The sequence below is a fragment of the Saccoglossus kowalevskii genome, chromosome 14 (genome assembly GCF_978046115.1).
Source record: "Saccoglossus kowalevskii chromosome 14, keSacKowa6.1, whole genome shotgun sequence".
Taxonomy (NCBI): Eukaryota; Metazoa; Hemichordata; class Enteropneusta; family Harrimaniidae; genus Saccoglossus; species Saccoglossus kowalevskii.
This window is the reverse complement of record NC_140654.1, coordinates 1001939-1025592: the sequence shown is the minus strand read 5'-3', so window position 1 is coordinate 1025592 and position 23654 is coordinate 1001939. Positions and strand designations below refer to the sequence as shown.

Below are 23654 nucleotides of genomic sequence, written 5' to 3'. Positions count from 1 at the left end.
CTTTTGACTTCGTCCATTATGACTTCACAACACCACAGTCCCTCCTTGACAGCACCAACAAAATGATGGAACCATGTATAATACTAGATTAAATTATCACCCTGATAACCTGTGATATCAAACTCATTTAATGCCTGTGATCTTCATGGTAGTAAATACATGTAAGACAGCAGGTTATTGGATTTGGGTGGTACCCACTAATGATATACCATATTCACTGATGCGTCCATGTAAAATAACAATATGCCCATCAACATGTTTATGACTCAAATATTTTTAAATCATGAATTAGGAATGTAATTGTTATCCATTGGATATGATAGAGCCATACGGGCATACTAATCACCACACATGAAAAGTCAGCCAAAATATCCCTGAGTAGTAGTAGGGAATTGTGATGTCAGTCAAAAGACTTATCCAAATATATTTTTGCTTAAACTATGAAGATGCTCATCATCAAGAAATGTCATGATCTTTTTTAACCTTTTGAAGTTAACTTTTATCATAAAATAAACCTGAAAATGTTTTCAAGTTTTTGGGAATGATTTTGGGCACTGGAAAATGGTCCAAAATAAATTTTGTTGACATCATTCTTGGTATTTTATGCGAATACCTTAACATGGTGTGGCAAGTCTTGCCTGACTATTTGCTTCATTACACTTGGATTTTTTAAATTTCAACCATTTTTTGAAAGGAACTGAATAATAATTGTGAAAATACACACTGCTTGACAAAATAAAACCATTGATACCACAATTTGTAGTTATCAAACTAAATATATCCCTGGAAGCTCCGAGGCAGCACATACATTGTACATTGAAAACAAGTTTGGTAGTACATGTCACATTGTGATGGTATGCAATTTATGCATATGCCTCACATCCAAACATGTGTCATATTGGCTTTAAGTAATACAGGATGAAAAGTCATTGTGAAAATAAACTAAGAGAAGAATAAAAGTCACCCTACCTAAAATATGCGTTCTTAACAATTTGTTTGACTGATGGGCTACTGTCCTCTTTAGGTTCTTCATCCCTTTCCATAGCAACGGGATGCAATGGAGTATCCGTACAAGTGCCATACATAAAAGACTGTGAATCCGACATGATATAGTGGAAGGAAGTAGTAGCAAAGGGCAATACCTTTTTACGAAGAATCCAATCTACTTACCACTCATGCATATTTTTAATTTCAATTATTTAAGAGCTGTGAGAATCCAACAGGGGGTGCTACTTATAACTGTTTAGGAATAGTGCAGGGTGTGCCACTCCTATATCTGTCACTCACTATGTGGGAAACAGAATGACTATGCCAACCAAATCCATTATACACACATTTTTTTATAAGCATGTTCAATATATAAACTAATGACAAGTAAGACCACATTTTTTACTGAGAAATGTTCAAAACAAAAAAGTGTCCTAACATTGAACCTACAGTGTATATTCATGATTTTATACTACTATAATCAAATTTATATATTTTCCATTTGTCCCCTTGTTAGTAGTTACAATACTTTAGTTGTAGTGATGTATACAATGAATTATTGATAAAAATAAAACAATTTTAGATGAAAATTGAAAATAGGGGGCACAACTATTTTATTCTGTTCACAAGCATATGAGAACATTATGTGAGGATTAATAATTATTTTGTTGAGCAGACTATAATAATGACAAACTACTATAATCAACTACATAATTAAGTAGAAATAATTGCCTATTTTTTCATTATTAATCTAATGAAATAGCAACATATAGTCAAATAATTAATAATATTAGGATTCAATTAGTGCAGCCCAAAAAAACTTTTCTTTTGTATTGTGTATAGATTTGATGCTCTTTTGACAAAAATACAGAGAATTCAAACACAACAACAAACTATAGATAAAAATTATACCCAGTACTATACATGTACTATAATGAATCAGACAGCCAGCTTGCGTAACTATTTTACTGATATTTACAACATGTAGATGAGGCGGCCATTTTGACTCTTCCACGATCATAAAAAAACACACTTATGAAATACTTTTTTCTGATTCTTAAAAATTCATAATAATAATAATAATTCAGTAATTCATTTGAGAAACTTCAAGCTACCCATTGATGGAATTCAGTGGTTTTGCGTTCAAAGCCCCATCTCATACAAACATATCATGAATGAACTTATAAATGTTAACAAAATTTAGAATTAGTAACTATAACTTCCTATAGAGGAAGACAGATATTCAATTCCGAAAAAAACCTATAAACAAAAGTTATGCAATAACTGTGACACAAATTCAATTGAAGATGAAGAACATTTTCTATTGAATTACCCAAAATATAAGACACACTGGGAAAACTTCATCCAAAAAATTATGATACCACTTTCAACCAAAATTAAAAATACACAACACACATACTGTATATACTTTCAAGCAAAGATCCCAACATAATTATAGAACTTGTATTTACACAACACAAAGACAATACTAGTTACGTACTTTTTATAATATTTATACATATATCTTGTTATTATTTTTTAACTATTTTTTGCTGTACTTATCCTATGTAAATCTTTTTACACAGGGCAAATAAACCTAATAATAATAATAATATTATTATTATTTATTATTATTATCATGATTCATATAAATTTGAAACAAAAATTGTCATCTAGTCTCAGAAGCCAATCACTGATGTTCTTAAAGATAGATAACCATTTAATTTTTAGATACACCACAAAAGTGTTGTAGGTTATGCAAATAATGTGGTGTTTATATGTAAAGGAATTTCCCAGACCCAGAACAAGGAAAGTTTTTGAATAACATTGCCGGATGGCTAAACTACCACAATTTAAATCACTTGGCTGAAAAAAATGTCAAGACTTGTTTAAAAGTTTAGTCGGGAAATATACAGTCCAGATATAGAGAGAGAGAGTGTACGTCTTGTCCTAACATATTTACAGCCAACATTTCAAATGAAGTGATTATACTTATTAATGAGCTAATAATAATGAATACATGTTTGAAAATGCAACAATGTTATAAAAATAGATAAATATTATTATTTTTTTATTTACTTAACAATAATAATATTTTGTGCATTAGCATGATATCAATGAATGAATGTGGGCAAGTCTGTACACATGGAGTCTCTCTGTGCAACATGCATTGGTATGCTAATTTGAGTCAACACTCTCCGTGGTGGCCATCCGGGCATTTTCACCGCATTTTCACCATTACGATGAAAACAAAGGCTGAAAACTCTCAGAAAATTCTGACGTAAGTTCCGCCTCTGAGGATATTCGACAAAACAATAACATAGAATTCTCCATAGATGTATGTCCTTCCAACTATTGTCTTCACATGATGATAAAGCTAATTATTGGCTTTGTGTTAATCACATGATTCAATACCTATAAGGCCAGACTTTTATTATCCCTTGTTTCGTGAACCCGCCGATTGAACAGGAACCGAAAATGAAATAAAAATAAAATTTTATTTCAGCGTAATTTCTCACGCCCACCGACTTGTGAGTGCAAAAATTGCTAAAAAAAAACCTATTTTTATCTTCTTTTTTTTTTCGCCCGCCGCATAACAAACCCATGTTGCATTTTCCTGGGAGTATCATGATCAAAGTACCGAAGTCTTGGGCAGATGAGAAACAAGGTTATACATGGAATAACATTTTATTTCATTTCTTCTTTCTGATCAATCTCACTCACAATTTTTTGAGAATCACACAAATCTAATGGAAAAAAAGAATTTTTTTTTTTTTTTCGCCCTCCTCAATAAAATTGTCTTATAGAAACTCGAGAAACAAGGAATAAAAAAAGTCAGGCCTAAAAAGCAGAAGTCTGGAGTGGGCACTCCTATGCTGGACTAGCCACTGCTCAGTCATGCTTAAACATATTTTTATTAAGCCTAATTTAGCATACTGGATGAAACCCAATCTGATTAAAATCTGATGTAGTGTACGGGCTTTAATTATTTTGGCTATAAACTTGTTTTAATTTTATTTTTTATTACTTTTGTTATTAATGCCTTTTTATTTTATTATTTTACTTTGATTTTGATTTTTTTTAATTCCGCCCTACCTACATCTGACCCGATGCCTATGTAACGAGATTTCAACGAGACCCACTATCGACGATTTTAGTCAACGAATCACAGACCTCCTTCTATAGCGCACATGATGACATCACCGGGCGGAGTCGGGTGGCAAACACACTCAAATAAAATGGCAGATTATACCGACGTTAGCGACCGAGAATAACATGGCTTTTCGGTAAGTTTATCATTGTCAAATGCAACAAAAGTCATTTTTATGTTAATATTGTGGCTCGAATGGTTCGACTTTAGATCGTTATTTTGCATAGTTATTCTGGGAGTGACGATTTTGTTTCCACCGTTTCGACCGACCACCAGTGTCTTTTTCCAGCCGCCTGCCCTGGAGACAGGTGATGTTTTATTGACGATCGGGCCAACATCGTCTACGGTATTGAAGCCGTAGCTGTAAATATTCATCAAATTGTATCAACATTTTGTACATTATACAATAACTCTTTATTAAAGTAATTGAGCTGATTTGGACTGGAATATTTTTTATTGGAACACATCGCAATTGATCAGGAAGTATTTTTTTGCTTCAATTTTCTGCGTCGATGCCGTGGGCCGGTGACTGTTATACAATTTAAAATCAGTTTGCATTGTTTACTATAGCTGTTTACAGTGTTCTAATCATTACGATTTACTTATTTTTTTGTTTCCATTCTAGATAATTATGCTCAGTGATGTAAAATTGAAGCGATGACTGAATGAACGAACCATGGCTGGCGAAGATGTATCTGGAAGTGTACACATTTGTTATATTCAATGTAATGACAAAAATTGTAAAATGCTGTGGAATTTCTTTTTGCAAATAAAAATATACTAGCAATTTTCTATTAATGGTTTATTCAAGTGGGCAAAATATAATGTACAGAAAAAGATTGCCTGTAGAGTATCGCTACACTGAAAAGTAAGCAACCGACAGCCTGTATAAAAGGAGGGCTGTGATTGACTGTTACTTACGCAAGATTTGAACGGGACTTACATAGGCGTCGGATCAGATGTAATTAGGGCGGAATTAAAAAAAATCACAAAATCAAACTAAAAATAAAATAAAAGGACATTAATAACAAAAGTAATAAAAAAAAAAATTAAAATACGTTTATAGCCAAAATAATTAAAGCCCATACACTACATCAGATTTTAATCAGATTGGATGAAACCCGACATCCACCCTCTGGCACACATGACAAGGCTCTAAGGCTACGGGAACAGGTTACATTTAAATCACCATCCGCTATACAACATTGATGGAGCTATTACATTAAAATCATCCACAATGCAATATGGAGGGCGCTATAAAAAACATCAATCAGTTCTCAAAAAATATTGAAAGTAAACTATCAAATGAATATAAACAGACATGGAAAAATCAAATAGTTAGTTATAGTAAAAATCAAAACGAGGGAAATAAATTACAAACATACAGTTTATTCAAAACAATAAAGGACTTCAGCATGAGAAGAATATTAACAAAATTCAGAATAAGTGACCATAATCTAGAACTTGAATTAGGATGAAGAAGGAAGGGAAAAGTGGAAGAAAAAGATAGAATATGTACAAAATATAATGATAAAAAACTGAAAAATGAAATCCACGTTATTTTAGACTGTGAGCGCTGTTTATAGAATGTAACATAATAAATAAACAGAATAAAATAAACAATTTTATAAGCATATGCAACAACAGTTTTCCACTAGTTAAATACCTAAAACAAACAATATACAAAAAATAACATTTTTGTTTTATGGTAATTTTTTTTTTATAGTATTGTTATTGTAATTTTCTCTTTATTGTTGTATTTTTCTTACCATACATTACCCACAGATGGTAATTGTTGAGTAATAAAGATAATTAGTATTAGTATAACATTTAAATCACCATGCAACATTGAGGGCGCTATTACATTTAAATCACAATCCACCATGCAACATTGAGGGCGCTATTACATTTAAATCACAATCCACCATATGCAACATTGAGGGCACTATTACATTTAAATCACAATCCACCATGCAACATTGAGGACGCTATTACATTTAAATCACAATCCACCATATGCAACATTGAGAGCACTACAAATTGTTCGAGGCATTACAACTTGTATTTAATTCGTATTCATTGAAACCAATGCCACGTGTATTGATCATACATTGCCGTCTTGATATATTGGTGTAACAAAAACAACAATGTGTACTTTAATGTATATATATAATCAAGTGTCATTAAATACTGTAAAACACGTTGAAATAGCTACATGTACGTACCATTTTAGCGAATTTGAATCAATGCATGAATTAACAGAATCCTAATTTAGCTAAAATGCCAACAATCTTATTGTGAGAATATAATTTATTTTAAATTAGCGACATTTTAAATTAGCGAAATTACAGATTAGCTACATAAGCTGAAGCAAAATGCAAGCTAAAAGACATTTTTTTACAGTTCACCTTTTGCAATGTGCACACAATAGGTCACACAGATTCTGATTTATAAGTAATTAAGAAGTAATTTATATCTGAATAATATTTTACTTTGAATATTTATTCACTTCTCATATACATTTGTATCAAATAAATCTTGATAGAAAATCATGACATTTTCAGGAAATGTTCAAATTTTAAATAATATTTAAGTATAGTCATGGCAGTCTCTTCACGAATTTCCTTTAAAAGATTGGGATGAAATATGAAACAGTCAGCTTGCATACAAGTAATAATGATATAAATACAACTATTTTACTGATATTTACAACATGTAGGTGGGACGGCCATTTTGAATCTTCCACAATCATAGCAAAAACATGCACAGTTATGAAACATGTTTTTCTGATTCTTAAAAAACAGTAATTCATTTAGGAAACTTCAAGCCACCCACTGACTGAAGTGATTTTGCATTCAAAGACCCCTCTCATACAAACATATCATGATTCAGTCATCATAGTCTCCTCATCCTGCACTCATTGAGTAGATGTACGAAGATCATTGTGTAAAACATTCTATTACTATAAAGAGGTAGGTGACCAGCATTTTTTATTATCTTCTAAGAAAAGTTGACTGTATATTAAGTCGCAGCTTAACTACACTAAACGATTACAAAGCTAAATTTCTGAGAATTAAAAAACTAAATCTGTTGATCAGTAAAATATGTACCGGTAAGTCTTTCCTGCCAACAATTGTGATTTACAATTTGTATTTTAAATGAGGAAACAATTTATTGTCTGAATCAATACTAAAATACTAGAAATTTAACTGTTCAATTTTTCGCTATTTGATTATTATATGGCATTCATTAAAGTTGACAATTCATGAAACGTAGAACTCCGAAGAAAATTTCACAATTATCTCCGACTTGTGAGATTCATTCCTTTATCTCTCATACAAGTTAGGCATTTATAAAATAACATGAATTTATAAAATGAAGGTGAGAGAATACTATCAATTAAAAATCATGCAGTATTGGAACAAAATTATTGCTGCACCTTGTGCATATATGAGATAGTTGTTATTTAATGACCAGATTCGTAATTATGCTTATTTCAATTGGAATTATTCCATTGTTGACTGCATGGAATTATCATTATGAGTTATGTTTTATTTGTATGAATCATCATTGATAATATTCGTTATACGTTTCTATTCTATTATACTGTCAAAGTTGCTAGCGTAGTGTATTTTTACCACCATAGCAATTACGTTACGATACGATAGAAACTACCATCGTTCGGCTATTTTAAGCCAATTCCAAATATGGAGTGTTAGCCAGAGCAAGGCATTATGCCAACAGCCAATCAGAAGTTTAGGCTGAAGTTTTGAATTCTCTAGTTTGGTTGTTTTTCACTCTGTCCATGTTTGAGTTGTGCTGTGCAGCCATTGTTACTGTCGGAATAAACGGGTATTCTCTGTTTTGAATACTGATATGGTTACATTTGCGTAGTGTTTATCATCTACCGAATACAGTATTAATTGATAGTTATAAAGATTCCTGATTCAGTAGCATACCCCGCTACAAAAATAATCAATACAAAATTTCAATACAAATAGCTAGAAATACTGTAAAATCTGTATTAGAAGCTGCGGCTTCTATTAAAATGGTACAATGCAACAGAGGGGATGCAGCTTCTATTAGAGCATCTACACATATGAGAAGTGATGAATTTTTAGTTCCAAATTGTTTAAAAAGAATGGGTGTGACTTCTAATACCGATTTTACAGTACTAAAGAATGAGCGATTTTCTAAAAACTGTTTAGTGTTTGTTTCAAGCTGTTTCTGTTTTTCTTTTTCATATAAAACTACATGCATTACTACATGCATTTTGTGATTAATTCTCACATATTTATGGATTTTATAACCATTAGGGACAACGTCAAAAGAACGATGTCGGATAAAAAAATTAATTCTTTTAGTTTTTTTCCAAAACCCCCCACCCCCACTGAAACTTAATTGATAAATATTGATCATGGCGTCATACTACATTAACCATTAAATACAAATTGATAATCAGACAGTAGTATGGCGTAGCAGTTGGTTGTAATAATGAAGCGAATATACGCATGCGCAAACTACTTTTCAGGTACTTTTTGCGCATGCTCTAGGTCCATGACCAGAAATTGACCTTATTTGACACACATATTTACACTCGAACCAAACCATTTTCTCGTCTTGGATGTTTTTTTTTCAGTTTCTGTTATTTTTGTCTATGATTGGATGGAAAAAAACGAACTACAGATACTCCAAGGTTTTTTTGACTTCATTAAAAAATAAAATCGTTTTTGTAGGATGTCTGGAAAGAACATATGGAAAAAATCATGAATGAGGAGAATGAGTGGGATCAGGATGTGGAGGCTGATCTGGTGGAAGGGCCAGTTGAAAGAGTGAGTCGAGAAGAAGTAGTGAAGGCAATCAGAGACATGAAAACTGGAAAGGCTGCTGGACCCTCGGAAGTGAGCGCGGAGATGATTTTTGCAAGTGGAGACATAGGGATTGGTGTGATAATGGAGTTATGCCAGAGAGTTTTAGATGGAAGAAGAATGCCTGAGGAGTGGGAAGTGAGTGTGGTAGTACCAATTTTTAAAGGAAAAGGGGATGCAAAGAGTTGTGGCGCGTATAGGGGCGTGAAACTATTAGAGCATGCAATGAAAATTGTGGAGAGGGTGATAGTGAATAGAATCCGGAAATTAGTGGAAGTGGATGAGATGCAGTTTGGTTTTATGCCAGGGAAAGGAACAATTGATGCAGTGTTTATTCTGAGGAGGATGCAAGAGGAATATCGTGCAAAAGGGAAGAAACTGTATGTGTTTTGTGGATTTAGAGAAGGCCTTTGATAGAGTCCCGAGGAAGGTGATGGAGTGGGCAATGCGGAAGAGAGGTATACCAGAGGCAATGGTAAGAGCAGTGATGAGTTTGTATGAAGGAGCAAAGACAAGAGTTAGAGTAGGATCGGAGTTGTCAGAGGAGTTTGAGGTGAAGGTGGGTGTGCATCAAGGCTCTGTACTATCACCATTGATATTTGCAGTTGTCATTGATGTAGTTACAGAGAGTGCAAGAGAAGGGCTGATGAGAGAGATGTTGTATGCTGATGACTTGGTCTTGATGGATGACACAATGGAGGGATTGAGGGAGAAGTTTGTGAAATGGAAAAAAGCATTTGAGAGTAAGGGTTTGAAGGTAAATCTGGGAAAGACAAAAGTGAGTGAGTGAGTGGGACGGAGGAGAAAGCTTTGGTGAGTAAGGTTGACCCATGTGGCATGTGTGGAAAGAGGGTAAAGGTAAATTCAGTGCGGTGTGTGAAATGTGGGAAGTGGATACATGGGAGATGTGCAAAGATAAAGAGGGTGACCCAAAGACTGGCACAGGATTTTGCGTGTGGAAGATGTAAGAATGGAGTTGGAAGGGTGGTGGAACAGGAAGAAAAGTTGTGTGATGAGGTTGAGTCAGTGAAGGAGTTTACATACCTGGGGGACAAGGTAAGTGTGGGTGGTGGGTGTGAGGCGGCTGTGAGCAAGAGTTTGCTTGGGTGAAGTTTAGGGAATGTGGAGAGCTACTATATGGGAAGAGATTTCCCTTGGAGATGAAAGGAATAGTCTATAAGAGTTGTGTGAGATCAGCATTGCTGTATGGGAGCGAGACATGGTGTTTGAGTGAAAATGAGTTGGGTATTTTAAGGAGGACAGAGAGAGCGATGGTGAGAGTGATGTGTGGGGTGAAGTTGATGGACAGAAAGATAACTGAGGACTTGATGCAGATGTTGGGTTTGAGGGAAGCGGTAGATCGGTTGGCGAAGGCAAATGGGGTACGTTGGTATGGGCATGTGCTGAGGAGGGAGGATGGGCATGTATTAAGAAGGGCCCTTGATTTAGAGGTGAGCGGTCCAAGGAAAAGGGGAAGGCCAAAGAAACGTGGAAGATGCAAGTGGAGGAGGAGAGTGGGAAGGTTGGGATGAGGATGAGGGATGCTTTAAATCGTGCAAAGTGGAGGGAGGGGATAAGAGCGATTGCCACTAGTTTAAGGTGAATCCGGCCACCCTCGTCTTCGGGGACCAAACCGGATTTAAAACTCTGGACTACTACTACTACTAGGATGGAAACTTTTTGAGGTCAAAACCCCCCACCCCCAAACTAAAGTAAAATAAGTTTTTTATCTGACACCGATCTTTTGACGTCGTCCCTTACACAATTGAAAATGTTTCTCAACACCCAGTGTGCTCTGTCATTGGTTAAAATACATTTGACTGATACACTCATGTGGTAGATAAATTTATTGTGAGATCACTGGACATATACTGTAAAATACTTTATTTTCGCTTGGAATTTATTTTCGCTGAAGAGATGTATCCATGGAAATAAAATCCAGCGAATATACTTTTTTCCTATATTTCACATTAAACTCAAAAATCAGTGAAAATAAATTCCATACACAACGCCCAAATAGCCTTTTCAGCGAAAATTAATCCAAGCGAAAATAAAGTATATCGAGGATTATCTTATAAATCCTGAATAAAAGTGATTACCTTTTCCAGATTGGTAAAGGCTGGTCATCATTTTGTATCAGTTGAATTTCACCTGATTCTTCACAATTATCCCTATAATAAATAAACAAAAATAAAACAAATAAGTAACACAAAAGTTGTCAATTATCGAACCCCATAAAAGTGTTTTGAATATCATATGAAATCTCAAGTTCACATTTGGCCATCATTTTATTATGCTATTTGTATTACTGACAAAATTGATCTTGCACAAATACCTGTGTACTATAAAATAAATTATTTTAGCTGGGCTTAATTTTCGTTGAAAAGACTTTAGCATGTTTTGTAAGGAATTTATTTTCACTAATTTTAGATGAGTTGAATGTAAAATATAGGAAAATCAAAGAAAGCTTAGAAAGAACTCCTGTGTGCTGAGAGTATTGAAGACACATTAAAAATTAATTCAAAATTACTTGTACATGAGATATTGATGGAAAAGCTGAAAACTAATTATGTAAATCAGGTAACTAATATGAACAGAACAGAACAAAAAAATTATGAATTATTATGCTAATTAGAGAATTAATATGAACAAATTTTAACCCAAAATTAATCAGGCCTGTCTATTGTCCTAGAGCATTTATGCACCAAATTTTATTCAAATGTGATGATCAGTAATTGAGATATCAGTGTTAATTAATTATATTAATTAGGTGATTAATAAGCATAAATATTTACCAAAAACTAATTTGGTTTCTGCATAGTTCTCTTTAAAAGTTTCATTAAAATCCAATTTGTGGTTCTTTATATATCAGTGGAACATTATGCAAATTAGGTAATTAATATCCAATTAAAACTAATCAGGTCTTTGCATAATCCTAGAAGATCTATGTAGCAAGTCTCATTGAAATATGATTACTACTTGATATATCAAAAGCTGAAAATTAATTAATTATGCAAATTAGGTAATTAATATGTACTCATATTACCCTAAAAACTATCAGGTCTGTGCAGTGTCCTATGACATCTATGTACCAAGTGTCATTGGAATGTAATGATTACTACTTGAAATATCAAAAGCTGAAAATTAATTATGCAAATTAGCTAATTAATATATACTGATATTACCCTAAAAACTAACAGGTCTGTGCAGTGTCCTATGACATCTATGTACCAAATTTCATTGAAATGTGATGATTACTACTCAAAATATCAAAAGCTGAAAATTAATTATGCTAATTAGGTAATTAATATGTACTCGTATTACCCTAAAAACTATCAGATCTGTGCAGTGTCCTATGACATCTATGTACCAAGTGTCATTGAAATGTGATGAATACTACTTGAAATATCAAAAGCTGAAAATTAATTAATTATGCAAATTAGGTAATTAATATGTACTGATATTACCCTAAAAACTACCAGGTCTGTGCAGTGTCCTATGACATCTATGTATCAAGTGTCATTGAAATGTGATGATTAATACTTGAAATATCAAAAGCTGAAAATTAATTAATTATGCTAATTAGGTAATTAATATCTACTGATATTACCCTAAAAACTACCAGGTCTGTGCAGTGTCCTATGACATCTATGTATCAAGTGTCATTGAAATGTGATGATTACTACTTGAAATATCAAAAGCTGAAAATTAATTAATTATGCTAATTAGGTAATTAATATCTACTGATATTACCCTAAAAACTATGAGGTTTGTGCAGTGTCCTATGACATCTATGTACCAAGTTTTATTGAAATGTGATGATTAGTACCTGAGATATCAGTGGAAAAGCCGAAAATTGATTAATCATTATGCAAATTAGGTAATTAATATTGGACAGATTTTTACCCAAAACTAATCAAATCTGCGCATTAGTTTGGAGCATCTGTGTGCCAAGTTTCATAAAAATCCAATGAGTGGTTCTTTAGATATCAGTGGAACAGTCATGGAACAGCTAAAAATCAGCTAATTATCATGCAAATTAGATAATTAATATGCATGGATTTTTAACAAAACCTAATCAAATCTGCGCATTGGCCCAGAGCATCTATGCACCAAGTTTCATCAAAAACTGATGTATGGTTCTTGAGATATCAGTGGAACAGGCGGATACACACACACACAGACACACTAACTGCAAAGACTCCCTTTTTGTGCTTCGCACACGGGAGTCAAAAGGTATACTCGCTGGATCTTATTTGCACTAAATCATTCCTTCAGCCAAAATAGCAAAAATTAATTCCAAGTGAACAAAAAGTATTTTACAGTATTCAAAGTGAACTACTATAAAAGAATTAATTAAAATTCACTGGGTTTAAATTTTGCTTATTTCGCTGACTGGAAAATGCGCTGAATTAAAACCCAGTGAATATATAAAATTTAGCATAGAACATATTATCTAAATTATAAAACCGTGACTTTAAAACCCACTGAATATGCCTGAAATGGTAAATCAGCGAAATTTAAACCCAGTGAAAATTAGACATTTTACAGTATTTATATTTGTATTGGGTAAATTGTACATTGAGTTGTGTGACAATTATTAGGGCAATTTTTTTAAAACTGTGCAGTCTAGAAAGAGGTGAGGTGAGTCTTGCCATTACGAAAGCAGTCTTTATTAAACCTCTGTAGCTTAAAATACTCTTTGAAATCACCAAACATCAGACAAAATTCTTGTGTAGGAATCACTAAAGCATCACTGAATCTTAAATGATTACTTCCAGTGGAGAAAACGGTGCATACCATACAAACAATCAAACAATATATCAATACTGTGGAATACTTTATTTTCGCTGGAATTAATTTTTGCTGAAAAGGCATTTTGGGCATTTTGAATGGAATTTATTTTCACTGATTTTTGATGAGTTTAACGTGAAATATAGGAAAAAAAGTATATTTGCTGGATTTTATTTTCACGGAATCATCCCTTCAGCGAAAATAAGTTCCAAGCGAAAATAAAGTATTCTACAGTAACTGAATTTAGTTTGTGAAGGTGTATAGACATTTTACAAAATTATTTCTATTGTATTGTGAAGGCAGTATATATACCCTCAGAGGTAAAATCATCACTATCACAAGGATAGTATATTTTAGTTTCCATAGTAACCCAATTGTTGAATTAAAGATATTCACATAAAAATATGGAAACCAAACAAAGTAACACTCAAAGGTACAACTATTTTAATTCGTCACCATGATGAAGTATGATAACATCAAACTAAGTCAATAAGTTAAAGAAAATAATTCAACAGAAATCAGATGGTATTAGTACACTATGGTACCTGGTATTACAGCACAAACCATACATTATAGATGAATCTAAAAACACTGCAGTAACAATCACTGTTCAATGCAAGCAAATAACACCGAATAAACGGCAAGGTAAAGACTATGTCTAATTATAGTAAATACGTACTGCGTGCGTGACTCGAACCGGCGCTGGCGTACGGCACCTAATCGCCTAGCTTCACGCCACTACACGTCTTCCCCTCGGCCACCGGGCATCCCCAAAAAAGGATGCTTAATAACCGAGCTTATTACGTGCAGAGAACGTGAAACCCGTCCACGCGATACGCGCCACACAGCATGGCCAGAATGCGGCAAAGGCCTTCAGATCTGGCTGTAGTAGGATGGTGAAAGTAACGGTACAGCATTTTAACAGTGAATAAGTACTGAGAAATAATTTTTAAACTCATAGTTGCTGTCGACATAGGAAGTAAAGTAAGCAAATAACACCGAATAAACGGCAAGGTAAAGACTATGTCTAATTATAGTAAATACGTACTGCGTGCGTGACTCGAACCGGCGCTCGCGTACGGCACCTAATCGCCTAGCTTCACGCCACTACACGTCTTCCCCTCGGCCACCGGGCATCCCCAAAAAAGGATGCTTAATAACCGAGCTTATTACGTGCAGAGAACGTGAAACCCGTCCACGCGATACGCGCCACACAGCATGGCCAGAATGCGGCAAAGGCCTTCAGATCTGGCTGTAGTAGGATGGTGAAAGTAACGGTACAGCATTTTAACAGTGAATAAGTACTGAGAAATAATTTTTAAACTCATAGTTGCTGTCGACATAGGAAGTAAAGTAAGCAAATAACACCGAATAAACGGCAAGGTAAAGACTATGTCTAATTATAGTAAATACGTACTGCGTGCGTGACTCGAACCGGCGCTCGCGTACGGCACCTAATCGCCTAGCTTCACGCCACTACACGTCTTCCCCTCGGCCACCGGGCATCCCCAAAAAAGGATGCTTAATAACCGAGCTTATTACGTGCAGAGAACGTGAAACCCGTCCACGCGATACGCGCCACACAGCATGGCCAGAATGCGGCAAAGGCCTTCAGATCTGGCTGTAGTAGGATGGTGAAAGTAACGGTACAGCATTTTAACAGTGAATAAGTACTGAGAAATAATTTTTAAACTCATAGTTGCTGTCGACATAGGAAGTAAAGTAAGCAAATAACACCGAATAAACGGCAAGGTAAAGACTATGTCTAATTATAGTAAATACGTACTGCGTGCGTGACTCGAACCGGCGCTCGCGTACGGCACCTAATCGCCTAGCTTCACGCCACTACACGTCTTCCCCTCGGCCACCGGGCATCCCCAAAAAAGGATGCTTAATAACCGAGCTTATTACGTGCAGAGAACGTGAAACCCGTCCACGCGATACGCGCCACACAGCATGGCCAGAATGCGGCAAAGGCCTTCAGATCTGGCTGTAGTAGGATGGTGAAAGTAACGGTACAGCATTTTAACAGTGAATAAGTACTGAGAAATAATTTTTAAACTCATAGTTGCTGTCGACATAGGAAGTAAAGTAAGCAAATAACACCGAATAAACGGCAAGGTAAAGACTATGTCTAATTATAGTAAATACGTACTGCGTGCGTGACTCGAACCGGCGCTCGCGTACGGCACCTAATCGCCTAGCTTCACGCCACTACACGTCTTCCCCTCGGCCACCGGGCATCCCCAAAAAAGGATGCTTAATAACCGAGCTTATTACGTGCAGAGAACGTGAAACCCGTCCACGCGATACGCGCCACACAGCATGGCCAGAATGCGGCAAAGGCCTTCAGATCTGGCTGTAGTAGGATGGTGAAAGTAACGGTACAGCATTTTAACAGTGAATAAGTACTGAGAAATAATTTTTAAACTCATAGTTGCTGTCGACATAGGAAGTAAAGTAAGCAAATAACACCGAATAAACGGCAAGGTAAAGACTATGTCTAATTATAGTAAATACGTACTGCGTGCGTGACTCGAACCGGCGCTCGCGTACGGCACCTAATCGCCTAGCTTCACGCCACTACACGTCTTCCCCTCGGCCACCGGGCATCCCCAAAAAAGGATGCTTAATAACCGAGCTTATTACGTGCAGAGAACGTGAAACCCGTCCACGCGATACGCGCCACACAGCATGGCCAGAATGCGGCAAAGGCCTTCAGATCTGGCTGTAGTAGGATGGTGAAAGTAACGGTACAGCATTTTAACAGTGAATAAGTACTGAGAAATAATTTTTAAACTCATAGTTGCTGTCGACATAGGAAGTAAAGTAAGCAAATAACACCGAATAAACGGCAAGGTAAAGACTATGTCTAATTATAGTAAATACGTACTGCGTGCGTGACTCGAACCGGCGCTCGCGTACGGCACCTAATCGCCTAGCTTCACGCCACTACACGTCTTCCCCTCGGCCACCGGGCATCCCCAAAAAAGGATGCTTAATAACCGAGCTTATTACGTGCAGAGAACGTGAAACCCGTCCACGCGATACGCGCCACACAGCATGGCCAGAATGCGGCAAAGGCCTTCAGATCTGGCTGTAGTAGGATGGTGAAAGTAACGGTACAGCATTTTAACAGTGAATAAGTACTGAGAAATAATTTTTAAACTCATAGTTGCTGTCGACATAGGAAGTAAAGTAAGCAAATAACACCGAATAAACGGCAAGGTAAAGACTATGTCTAATTATAGTAAATACGTACTGCGTGCGTGACTCGAACCGGCGCTCGCGTACGGCACCTAATCGCCTAGCTTCACGCCACTACACGTCTTCCCCTCGGCCACCGGGCATCCCCAAAAAAGGATGCTTAATAACCGAGCTTATTACGTGCAGAGAACGTGAAACCCGTCCACGCGATACGCGCCACACAGCATGGCCAGAATGCGGCAAAGGCCTTCAGATCTGGCTGTAGTAGGATGGTGAAAGTAACGGTACAGCATTTTAACAGTGAATAAGTACTGAGAAATAATTTTTAAACTCATAGTTGCTGTCGACATAGGAAGTAAAGTAAGCAAATAACACCGAATAAACGGCAAGGTAAAGACTATGTCTAATTATAGTAAATACGTACTGCGTGCGTGACTCGAACCGGCGCTCGCGTACGGCACCTAATCGCCTAGCTTCACGCCACTACACGTCTTCCCCTCGGCCACCGGGCATCCCCAAAAAAGGATGCTTAATAACCGAGCTTATTACGTGCAGAGAACGTGAAACCCGTCCACGCGATACGCGCCACACAGCATGGCCAGAATGCGGCAAAGGCCTTCAGATCTGGCTGTAGTAGGATGGTGAAAGTAACGGTACAGCATTTTAACAGTGAATAAGTACTGAGAAATAATTTTTAAACTCATAGTTGCTGTCGACATAGGAAGTAAAGTAAGCAAATAACACCGAATAAACGGCAAGGTAAAGACTATGTCTAATTATAGTAAATACGTACTGCGTGCGTGACTCGAACCGGCGCTCGCGTACGGCACCTAATCGCCTAGCTTCACGCCACTACACGTCTTCCCCTCGGCCACCGGGCATCCCCAAAAAAGGATGCTTAATAACCGAGCTTATTACGTGCAGAGAACGTGAAACCCGTCCACGCGATACGCGCCACACAGCATGGCCAGAATGCGGCAAAGAATTCTGTGCGGCAAAGAATTCTGGCCATGCTGTGTGGCGCGTATCGCGTGGACGGGTTTCACGTTCTCTGCACGTAATAAGCTCGGTTATTAAGCATCCTTTTTTGGGGATGCCCGGTGGCCGAGGGGAAGACGTGTAGTGGCGTGAAGCTAGGCGATTAGGTGCCGTACGCGAGCGCCGGTTCGAGTCACGCACGCAGTACGTATTTACTATAATTAGACATAGTCTTTACCTTGCCGTTTATTCGGTGTTATTTGCTTACTTTACTTCCTATGTCGACAGCAACTATGAGTTTAAAAATTATTTCTCAGTACTTATTCACTGTTAAAATGCTGTACCGTTACTTTCACCATCCTACTACAGCCAGATCTGAAGGCCTTTGCCGCATTCTGGCCATGCTGTGTGGCGCGTATCGCGTGGACGGGTTTCACGTTCTCTGCACGTAATAAGCTCGGTTATTAAGCATCCTTTTTTGGGGATGCCCGGTGGCCGAGGGGAAGACGTGTAGTGGCGTGAAGCTAGGCGATTAGGTGCCGTACGCGAGCGCCGGTTCGAGTCACGCACGCAGTACGTATTTACTATAATTAGACATAGTCTTTACCTTGCCGTTTATTCGGTGTTATTTGCTTACTTTACTTCCTATGTCGACAGCAACTATGAGTTTAAAAATTATTTCTCAGTACTTATTCACTGTTAAAATGCTGTACCGTTACTTTCACCATCCTACTACAGCCAGATCTGAAGGCCTTTGCCGCATTCTGGCCATGCTGTGTGGCGCGTATCGCGTGGACGGGTTTCACGTTCTCTGCACGTAATAAGCTCGGTTATTAAGCATCCTTTTTTGGGGATGCCCGGTGGCCGAGGGGAAGACGTGTAGTGGCGTGAAGCTAGGCGATTAGGTGCCGTACGCGAGCGCCGGTTCGAGTCACGCACGCAGTACGTATTTACTATAATTAGACATAGTCTTTACCTTGCCGTTTATTCGGTGTTATTTGCTTACTTTACTTCCTATGTCGACAGCAACTATGAGTTTAAAAATTATTTCTCAGTACTTATTCACTGTTAAAATGCTGTACCGTTACTTTCACCATCCTACTACAGCCAGATCTGAAGGCCTTTGCCGCATTCTGGCCATGCTGTGTGGCGCGTATCGCGTGGACGGGTTTCACGTTCTCTGCACGTAATAAGCTCGGTTATTAAGCATCCTTTTTTGGGGATGCCCGGTGGCCGAGGGGAAGACGTGTAGTGGCGTGAAGCTAGGCGATTAGGTGCCGTACGCGAGCGCCGGTTCGAGTCACGCACGCAGTACGTATTTACTATAATTAGACATAGTCTTTACCTTGCCGTTTATTCGGTGTTATTTGCTTACTTTACTTCCTATGTCGACAGCAACTATGAGTTTAAAAATTATTTCTCAGTACTTATTCACTGTTAAAATGCTGTACCGTTACTTTCACCATCCTACTACAGCCAGATCTGAAGGCCTTTGCCGCATTCTGGCCATGCTGTGTGGCGCGTATCGCGTGGACGGGTTTCACGTTCTCTGCACGTAATAAGCTCGGTTATTAAGCATCCTTTTTTGGGGATGCCCGGTGGCCGAGGGGAAGACGTGTAGTGGCGTGAAGCTAGGCGATTAGGTGCCGTACGCGAGCGCCGGTTCGAGTCACGCACGCAGTACGTATTTACTATAATTAGACATAGTCTTTACCTTGCCGTTTATTCGGTGTTATTTGCTTACTTTACTTCCTATGTCGACAGCAACTATGAGTTTAAAAACTGTTCAATGCAGCATAGTTTACAATTACCAAACAATATGTGTACATTATAATAATTCGGCAATGTGTCATCTGTTAAAATAACTATAGGCAAGTATTTGTAATCAGATTTTCTAATATGTAAATTTTGTTTTTTTGTGTTGCCCCATGGTGCAATACAATATAATATAACTTTATTACACAACTAAATCATCAGAGGATTTAGTAAGGTGAAGAGAATAACAAGTAAAACTGAAAAAATAAAGAAATTTCAAAATAATAACTTTTAATCAGAGGATTTAAAGATAGTATCTTTAAGGTATCGTGAAAGGGCTTTTGCATTTTTCATTACCTCAAGAAAAATATCATTACCAAGAGAGGTCTAATAACTGCTAGCAAATTTAAATACCCATATATAACCTAATTAATCTATGCTTGCACAAGAATTAGTACACTAACAAATAGTTATTTATATCACGTTAAATTAAATTTCCAATTATTCCAACGTATTTTCATACTAATACTATATGTATTTAAGGAGTCACGAAATACCCGGTATCTCAATTTAAATATGGTTTAAATGTCCATTTAAAAAACATATTCAACTTTATTTTAAACACTATTGATTGTTTCAAAAGCAAATTTATTTATTTTTTTTAATTTATTTATTATATCATTCAACTGAGAATTTATTTATCTGATTTTTTTATTTATTCTTTTAGTATTTTTTTCAATTATTATTTTTTGTAAATTTTGCATTTAGACACTAATTAACACAGCATATTTCCATATCCAAGTCCATCACTTGGTATTTACGGATATCCTAAACTTGCATAGTTATATGCTGACACTGTGTTCAAAAATCATGTGTTGTTTTAAATTTGTTATACAGTAAATTTCAGGAAAGCATAAATAAATGCTAAATGCTCCCCCTTATATTTTTAATGCAATCACACAAGCTGTGAAACAAATGATGATCCGTAGAGGTTTTAATTTTATTGTAGCTTTTCTTGATGATTTTCTTGTTATTTCGGAAGATTTTTATACTTGTCAAGTAGCCCTTTATACTCTTTTATCGTTACTCAGACAACTTAGATTCAGCATTAGTTGGAAAAAAGTTGAGGGGCTGGTACAATAGATAACCTTTTTGGGCATTGAAATAGATAGCAGGATGGGCACCGTAGCCCTACCTAGGCATAAACAAATTGTATTTCTCCAAAATTTGCAGGAGTTTTCCTTAAAATGGCGAGCAACTAAACAGTAACTTCAGCAGCTAGCAGGCAAGCTAAACTGGGCAGCACAGGTAGTCCATGGAGGTAGAACTTCCCTCCATAGGGTCCTAGATGCAACTAGTAAACTTAAAGCAAGTAACCACAAATGCAGACTCAATCGTTCTTTCTGGTATCATCCCATTCCAGAGAAATCCATGGCCATGGATGCCTCAAATATGGGAGCAGGCAGTATGTTAACTGGGATATTGACTGGCTGGAAGCCAGACCTCTACACATTAATTTCAAGGAAGTTCCGTCTTTCTTAGTAGCCGCCAAGCGCTGGTCTCATTGTTGGGCAAATAAATTACTACTTGTTTACACAGATAGCACTACTGCAATGGCTATTATTAACAAAAGAACCTGTAGAAATTCACTGGTCATGCAGGCTTTACGCGAGATTTTCTGGCTGTCAAATCATTTCAATTTTACATTCAGGGCACTACATATTACAGGAGTTAACTGTATACCAGATGCTATCTCCCGGCTACATGAGCCAAATTGCTTGTCACGTTTTAATAAACTATATACTCAATTTATGCGCACGTCGTTCAACCTAATCACTTCTCTGAACCTGCATGGCCATCTCTCTGATTGTTCCCTTAATTATTTATCTCAGCAGATCGACAAGTGGCATGTACAGAATCAGCTTTAGACCAGCGTGTGGCGCAGCTCCAGGCAGCTACTTTTTCTCTGAATACCAAACGAGCCTATCGATTCCACTGGAATCCTTACCTTCGTTTTTGCTTCTCCATGGGCTATCCCCCTTAATGAGTTCTCAGGGCACAGTTTCCGCAGAGGAGGGGCTACATGGGCCTTATGCAATGGGATTATAGAAAAAGTGGTTCGTGTGATGGGTGATTGGAAAAGCACAGCATATTTAGATTATTTAGACACGTTTCCTGTTTATTTCAAATTCCTACATTTAACTAGCTTCACCAATACCCTACATTGAAACCTCTAACTACTGTCCCCTTATGGGGTCTTTCATATGGTGGCTTCTCCTCATGCGCCAACCAAGCACCGGTTTATAAAATAAATTATCGTCAGCAGTCCCTGACTGCCCAACCTTATTCTCTGTCTATCACTTCTTTGACTTAACTTAAATGAACTGTCAAAACTATGTATTTATGTTTAATAGAGTTTTAAATGTGTCATCTTTTATACGTAACCTTGAGTGGCAGATTAAGCAATGTAATCTTTCCCTTAATTACTGTAAAATACTTTTGCTAAAATATTTTTGCTGAAGGAACAAGTCAGTGAAAATAAAATCCAGCGAATATACCTTTTTTTCCTATATTTTACATTCAACTTGTCAAAATCAGTGAAAATAAATTTCATACAAAATACCCAAAAAGTATTTTTTGGCGAAAATTAATTCCAGCTAAAATAAAGTATTCTACAATAATAGAGTTTAGAGACAATTCGGGTTGCATAGTCTGACATCCTGGTTACTAATATGTCCATGTCAACACATGATGGCCATGTACAAAGCAATAATCAACCAAAGTATCTAATTAATATATGCACTGAAACTACACATGTGATGTCACACTATTGTATTGTGCAATTATTATCTTATTGAAAAATAACCCGAACCATCCAAAGTTAGTTCATGGTATTTCTAGAACCAACCAGAGTTTGATCAAGGTAGGTTTTAGAACTACAAATATTCATAGCATTCACCCACACTTTAATGATGAGTTTTAAAATGTTTTTGTTATTAACAATAACCGAGGATTGAACCCTATTTTATTTAACGGTAGATCAGCTAGGTAGTAGGGTGGTCAGTGTGACCCCCCCCCCTAAAAAGATTCTGCTTTAAAATCGCTTAATAAATGGCTAATATCAATAGAGGTACAGGGATAATACTGGTAATATATCAGACTGATACAAATGGCTAATATCAACAGAGGCACAGGGATAATACTGGTAATATATCAGATTGATACAAATGGCTAATATCAACAGAGGTACAGGGATAATACTGGTAATATATCAGATTGATACAAATGGCTAATATCAATAGAGGTACAGGGATAACACTGGTAATATATCAGATTGATACAAATGGCTAATATCAATAGAGGTACAGAGATAATACTGGTAATATATCAGATTGATACAAATGGATAATATCAACAGAGGTACAGGGATAATACTGGTAATATATTGATACAAATGGCTAATATCAACAGAGATACAGTGATAACACTGGTAATATATCAGATTGATACAAATGGCTAATATCAACAGAGGTACAGGGATAATACTGGTAATATATCAGATTGATACAAATGGCTAATATTAACAGAGGTACAGAGATAATACTGGTAATATATCAGATTGATACAAATGGCTAATATCAATAGAGGTACAGGGATAATACTGGTAATATATCAGATTGATACAAATGGCTAATATCAATAGAGGTACAGAGATATATCACTGGTAATATATCAGATTGATACAAATGGCTAATATCAACAGAGGTACAGGGATAATACTGGTAATATATCAGATTCATACAAATGGCTAATATCAACAGAGGTACAGAGATAACACTGGTAATATATCAGATTGATACAAATGGCTAATATCAACAGAGATACAAGGATAACACTGGTAATATATCAGATTG

The 23654-nt window shown here is 36.4% G+C and overlaps 1 protein-coding gene and 1 long non-coding RNA gene across 2 annotated transcripts in view; one reads left to right on the top strand and one right to left on the bottom strand.

Moving 5' to 3' along the window:
- Nucleotides 1–23654, bottom strand: part of LOC102804319 (proton-coupled zinc antiporter SLC30A2-like) — a 238541-nt gene that overhangs the window by 153842 nt on the left and 61045 nt on the right. Inside the window, exon 2 of the mRNA XM_085507759.1 lies at nucleotides 11106–11177. Coding sequence (XP_085363885.1) covers nucleotides 11106–11177 — 72 coding nt within the window. The remainder of the gene's footprint in view (nucleotides 1–11105; nucleotides 11178–23654) is intronic.
- On the top strand, nucleotides 3967–4855 carry LOC146734355 (uncharacterized). Its single transcript, XR_014931469.1, has 2 exons — nucleotides 3967–4274; nucleotides 4764–4855. It is a non-coding gene; the product is annotated as an uncharacterized LOC146734355 (long non-coding RNA).